Source organism: Echeneis naucrates, chromosome 23 (genome assembly GCF_900963305.1).
Source record: "Echeneis naucrates chromosome 23, fEcheNa1.1, whole genome shotgun sequence".
Taxonomy (NCBI): domain Eukaryota; kingdom Metazoa; phylum Chordata; class Actinopteri; order Carangiformes; family Echeneidae; genus Echeneis; species Echeneis naucrates.
Window position 1 is genome coordinate 13,922,660 of NC_042533.1, and position 6,000 is coordinate 13,928,659.

The 6,000-nt window shown below is 40.6% G+C and overlaps 1 protein-coding gene across 6 annotated transcripts in view; it reads left to right on the forward strand.

Annotated features, from left to right (window-relative positions):
* osbpl8 (oxysterol binding protein-like 8) overlaps positions 1-5,787 on the forward strand; it is a 76,379-nt gene extending 70,592 nt beyond the window's left edge. For all 6 annotated transcript variants that reach the window (XM_029495196.1, XM_029495199.1, XM_029495201.1 and 3 more), the window contains 3 exons: positions 1,104-1,206; positions 2,173-2,278; positions 2,356-5,787. In XM_029495196.1, coding sequence (XP_029351056.1) covers positions 1,104-1,206; positions 2,173-2,278; positions 2,356-2,485 — 339 coding nt within the window. In that variant the 3' untranslated portion in view covers positions 2,486-5,787. The remainder of the gene's footprint in view (positions 1-1,103; positions 1,207-2,172; positions 2,279-2,355) is intronic.
* The last annotated feature ends 213 nt before the right edge of the window (positions 5,788-6,000 follow it).

Sequence of the window (6,000 nt, forward strand, 5' to 3'; positions counted from 1 at the left end):
CCACGTTAGCATCACTGAGTTGGCACCGGGCCCAATTAAACTAGCTGCCGGTATGCTGCATAACGTTAGTTGGCCATCAATATTTTGCTAATGTCTATTTAATTTGTAAAATCTGTTATGAGTTATCTTAAGCTAATAAGTCTACATTTTCTCCGGTAAGTCGCTGCCCTATTTTCCAGGACGACACTCCTGACTCTCTGACCTGGTGCCCGGGTGCCCGACGTAACGTCACTTTCAAGGCCGTGCTCTCGCGAGTAATTAAAGTTGAATGAACCCCAGTAGGACCCTGCCACTCCTAAATGAATTTAGAGGAAACACTGTTATGCTGAGAGGAATTAGGCTGTTGTGACGCACAACCAGCCTTTTGTGTTTAGAAAGTAACCACCTGCCAAGTGCCCAAGCCAGTGCAGTTTGTCTTGGAGGATTGTTATCTGTCAGTACTTTGATGTGTTAGTCTAGATGTGAGACTTTGTTCCTGCTGGGCACAGACCTGGACTCAGACCACAGCAAGAACTTTGTCACCATGTGGGGCAGGCCTCGGATTGGCTGCTACATACACAGCTGCCCTGGCATTAATAAATTCAGCCTTTTCTGTGAGGGGAAAAAAGCATCATGCTGCTGGAGATATATTCAGCACAGTGATATTCCTACTGGACGAAATTGTTCATCACATGTATGTTCTATAAAAGAGTCATATAGAGCCCTAAAAATATAAATATCCAAAATGGATATTTAACATCCAAGCTCTTGGCAGGTTTGGTTCGTTTTGGATGCTGGTTGTTTGTCATGCAACAGTTGCGTTGACTATAACCTAAAAAGTACCAGCATGCATTGCACAGCTGTTTACCAACTAGAATGTTTGTGTGTGAATGTGTTTGGCAAGGGACTTTTGCATCATTGCATTATTTTGTTGTGTTGGTATGTATTTAATTTATTTATTTATTTATTTATTATCTTTCTGTGGATGCAAACCCGCAGTATAATTGTGTATACTAATATCGCCTTGAAGATGGTGTATGTGGCCTTTTTTGTGACCTGTTTATCTTAAAATTTTTGTGTATGTTTATGTGTGTCTCTTTGCGTGTGTGTCTGTGTGTGCATAGGTCACGGTGCCAAAGAGGAAACACAAGAGTGACAAGCCCAAAAGCCCAGAGAGTGGATGCTCGTCACCTGAACCCGACCGCCAGGATTCATCTGGTAGCGAAAGTGAGTTCTTAATACTCAGATTCAAATATTACAAAATGAACAGAAATGAGCTGTCGATGCTAAAATCAATCATTTTTGATCACACTGGACTTAATCATTGAGTCTAAATATCATGAATCATGCAAATTATTCTCATACTTACAGATAGAAAACAGCCCCAAAAAAAGTTGTAGCCTTTTGCTATATTTGTTAATAAATTAATATTTTTGTATGTATGCTGCTGTTTTAACAGTTAGTTATTATCTGAATTGTAGCATGAAGCAGGTGGTAGCTACATATTTAGGCGCCGTCATGGACCAGGCCGTGCTTAGCCCAGTTTAAAGTGAATCCAACCCAACTAAATGTTTAGGCTGAGATTGAACAGCTGTAACATTGTACAGTGGCACACTCTGATGGTGGTTGTTATTTCTCCTAAATACTTGGGGTTGACGTTGATGCAGCTTGTTCTTCATATTTCTAGTGGCCCCACATGAAGATCTGAAACTGTAATAAACTCTAATCTAATAATAAAATATATCTAAAATATACTTGCTTGAATATATCAGCTCTACATTAAAAATTTGTAGAAAACTCTTGACAAAGGTTAAACTTCTGCCAAAACATATTGGAGGGTATTTAAGGCTTCATTTTATTTGCAGAGAAGGAAATGGGATATTTTTCCTTGCTTGGCTCAAATAGTAATAGAATTAGTTACACATTTTCCTGTGGAGAGATGGTGTACCTCTGTAAAACACGATCCAGGAGGCATTTACTGCAGGCCTCAGCAGCAGGAAAAGCTCACTGGTTTAGAATGTCAAAGTGATAAGAATGTAAAGGAAGATTAATAGAAATTATTGTTGTATACAGCTGGAAAGCACCAACATTAATGTCAGGCCTCACTATCACTTTTGGTATGATCCTGAAAAAATCCTGTTATATTTCTTTCAGCGTAGTATTGAAAAAATCTTACATTTCATTCTGTCGCAGGACACAAAAGCAAACACAACAGCCGTCTGAGAAAAAAAGGAGCCGACCTCAGTGAACTTCAAAGTGCCATTGAATCAATAAAGCAGACGCAGGAGGAAATCAACAGGTGAGCAGGCCACATACCACATACAAGACAAGATGCCGCCTCTTCAACTCTCACGGTGAGTTTCTGTGCATTTTCAGGAGCATCGGCGTCCTGCGGAGTCGTGCAGCGGGCCGGGTGGAGGGCGGCTCCTTCCTCCAGCAGCGTGACTACGTCATCATCGTTTTCCTCATACTCCTTCAGGTGTTCATCAACTATGTCTTCAAGTAGCAGCCCGACCCCGCAGAGAGTGGTGCCCTTAGACAAACACGTACACATGCACACACTCTCACACTCTCTGGGCCTTAGGCATCACAATGGGGTACTAAGAGACGTGAACTTTGACCTTTCACAATAAGTGACTGAAACATTGTCCTCCAGCTTTCTTCTTCTCTGTGTTTTTACAACTGCACACGTCCAGAATAGAGGGAACTTCAGTGCAAAAGAACTCTTTTTAAAACTCTTTATTTATTTTGAACCAGTCCATTCAAAAACTCTGGAGCTATCATCAGATTTCAAAACATAGAGGAGCGGCAATGAGGTGAACCTGGGGGGATGAGATTTTGTGTGTGATGAAGTCTCCACTGCCACTCCACAGCTTTCCGATTTGCCTTGATGGAAGAGGCAGAGACAGCAGCCATTTTTTAGCTGTTCTTTGTTTTTAGTTTTTGTTTTTCTGATGGAATGAAACTACTCTATCTCCACTTGCATTTCACCTTAAACTACAGGGAACCTTTTAACAAAAGATAAAAAAAACTTTAATTTGAATGTTGTTTTTTTTTTTTTTTTTTATTGTTTTGTTTTTTTGCTTGGTGTGTCCTTTGTGAATAGGGGTCTGCTTGGAACAAATATTGTTGATAAGGGAGAAACAAAAACAAAGTGGTCCAATCTATGTAAGTTTTATTTTTTTATTATCACACACTTTCATATCGTCTGGATTTTTAAACACGATGAAATAGACCAGAAAGATAAATAATACAAGTGAAATCGCAAAAGGAACAGAAGCTATAATTTCTGCTGTATAATAAAACAGAACCTTTTTCATACAAATTCAATGTTAAAAAAAGTTAGATGTTTAACGCCACATCGTTGTATACTGTAGGTATCTTGTATAGACGAGATTGTGGTTAGGACCTTAGCCTATTGTACAGTGTCCTGTTTGAATGCACAAATGCACTGGAAGTGTTGTCAACTTGAGCTCAAATGGACATTACAGAATTTTTCTCTCTCTGCTCTGAGGTGGTCTGGAGCCTCAACAAGGAGCCAAAGATTCAATGACCACTCACCCTTGGGACAAAACATGAGGTCACGAAAGCTAAGTGATGTAAGGCCTAAGTTTCCTTAGCTTCATATTACACCATGATTCTATCTGAACACTTGGTGCCGCAACAATCACATCGCGTCGAACTTAAAGCAGCACAGTGAGGAAATGTTATACTAAAATTAAATTCAACCGCAATGTCAGTTTTATAAATATTACACTTAAACTTGTTAAACCATATAAAAAACATCAAATAATGACAGACTTGAGAGAGAGAGAGAGAGAGAGAGAGAGAAAAAAGAGATTTATACTCCTCCGCCATCATGGCAAGTTCAAAGCATCAATCATCACTTTCAGTGCTTTTGTGCCTCAAATGTTAAACAGGAAAACTAGAGATAGACCTTTAGTAAGCTACAGGTGAGAGGAGAAGATGAACTTTTTTTTTTTTTTTTAAACTTACTACTGTCACCTTAGTGTACCATTCCAAATGTACGCAAGTACCAGCCAAACTCAGTAGAGTAGAGTAGACGCCGGCCCCATTCACTGTGTAAATATCCAACGGAACGACTCGTTCTTCACGAGTAGCACGTGGCGTTTCGACACCAAGGTTCGCAATACAGACACTCCTGCGCTCTCTGAAGAAGCCAGTCCTTTCAACCTTGTGTGTCTTTTTGTCCACTGCTCTGTAGGTACACATGGACATAGGCAAAACAAAGGAAATCAGATTAATGAGGTGCACAGTCAGATTCCCAATCAAGATTAAAGGGATGGTCTCAAACTGCTGCTTTCAGTCATCATCATTTCAGTTGCTTTCAAGTTACTTGCAGCTTTTGAATTTTTTAATGTCCCATAAAATCAACGTAACCTGAAAAACGCAGGTTAAGAGAACAAAGTAAATTTTAAAATTCCGATGAGCGTCCAGCGGTATAATATCCTGGACATTTGAAGGTTTATGAGTACGTTGACTCACGGGTATTGGCTGACATGTGCTAAGCATGGCTCCTCCGAAAAACTAATTCTCTTAGCATTCCAAGTTTTTTTGCTCTGAAAAATTTAAAGGCGGCATATTAAAACTTTTAACTGACTCGCTCAACTGTTGATCAGAGTTTTCTCTAAAGTCGTAAGTAACTGTTAATCAAGGCCCTTCAGAAAGATCAGACCCCCTTATGGACCATATTGGAACATAGATTTTCTATCTCTTCGCCTGTCATGATGTTAGCCTTGTCAATGTTTACATATCCAATTGCCTCCGCCGTCAGCAGACTGTTAAGCGATGCAAACTTTGTAACGCTAACACAGGTATAACGAAAAACTGGTAGCATTGTCAGGAGCCAGCTGTTGCCCCATGAGTTACCCGGCTGGCCCGTGTGTATCTGTACATGTATGTTTGTGTATCCTCATTGCCTCAATCGCTCAATCCAGATATTAGAATGTGGAGACATACGTATATACCAGTGCCTTCTAGAGTCAGAGTCAGAGGGGTAGAGAGGCACTTGAGCAGAGGATGGCAGGGGATTTTAGGGGGATGTGGTTTGGAGCATTCAGACATAGCCAGAGTCCATATCCTCAAACGCGTAGTGACGGGAGAGATGTGGACTCGGATTCTGAGGCCTCGCTGTAGCGTTTGGAGCGGACGTGCCATATGAAGCCTTAGAAACAAGTGTGACTCCGGCTCCACAGCTTGCCACCTCACCCAGCTCCCGCCTCCTCTCCTGAAGTGTCGCCATAGTAACACACCTGTAGGTTTCCGGATGCTGATTCCTGCCACAGGAGGGAGAGAGAGCGACTTCTCCTCTCCATTGTTGTCCTCATCTCTCTCTCTCTCTCTCTCTCTCTCTAACCACACAAAATTCTGAGGGAAGTAAACATCTTCATAGTCCTTTGTTGTTGTCTGTGTATGAAACACATTTATTTATTACTCTTTTCTATTGTTTTTTTTTCCTTTTTTTTTTTTCTGCTAGTAGCATTAGATTCTTCTCGACTGTTTTCAAAAATCATTTCAAAGTTACCTACAGATGGTTTTCTTCCAGTCCTTCTTGTTACTTGTCATCATACATAAGCAACTGTCCTCCACCTCTTCACACTGTCAACTGTCAGTTGCCCCACAACACTGCCCCACCCGCCACCACCACCACACAACTCTCTCACAAACTCACACACCCCCCTTTTCCTAACTGAGTACGTGAATATATTAAATGTATGTCTATGGCAACTATAACTTCTTAGAAGTTCATGGTCACATGTAACATAACACTGAATAAAAACAAATGACGCCTAGGGTCTTCTGTCATCATTGTTCAAAGCAGCTCTGTACGCTACTTATTAGGTGAAACATCAAATCAAAACTTTATCCAAGCTCCATTATTAAAATTTACAACAGAAGCCCAGACCACCCGGGCAAACACTCAGCTGCATCAGAGAATAGAATCTAAATAACCTAAACAACAAGTGATGGCAATGACATTAGATTGGAACAACCCTGATA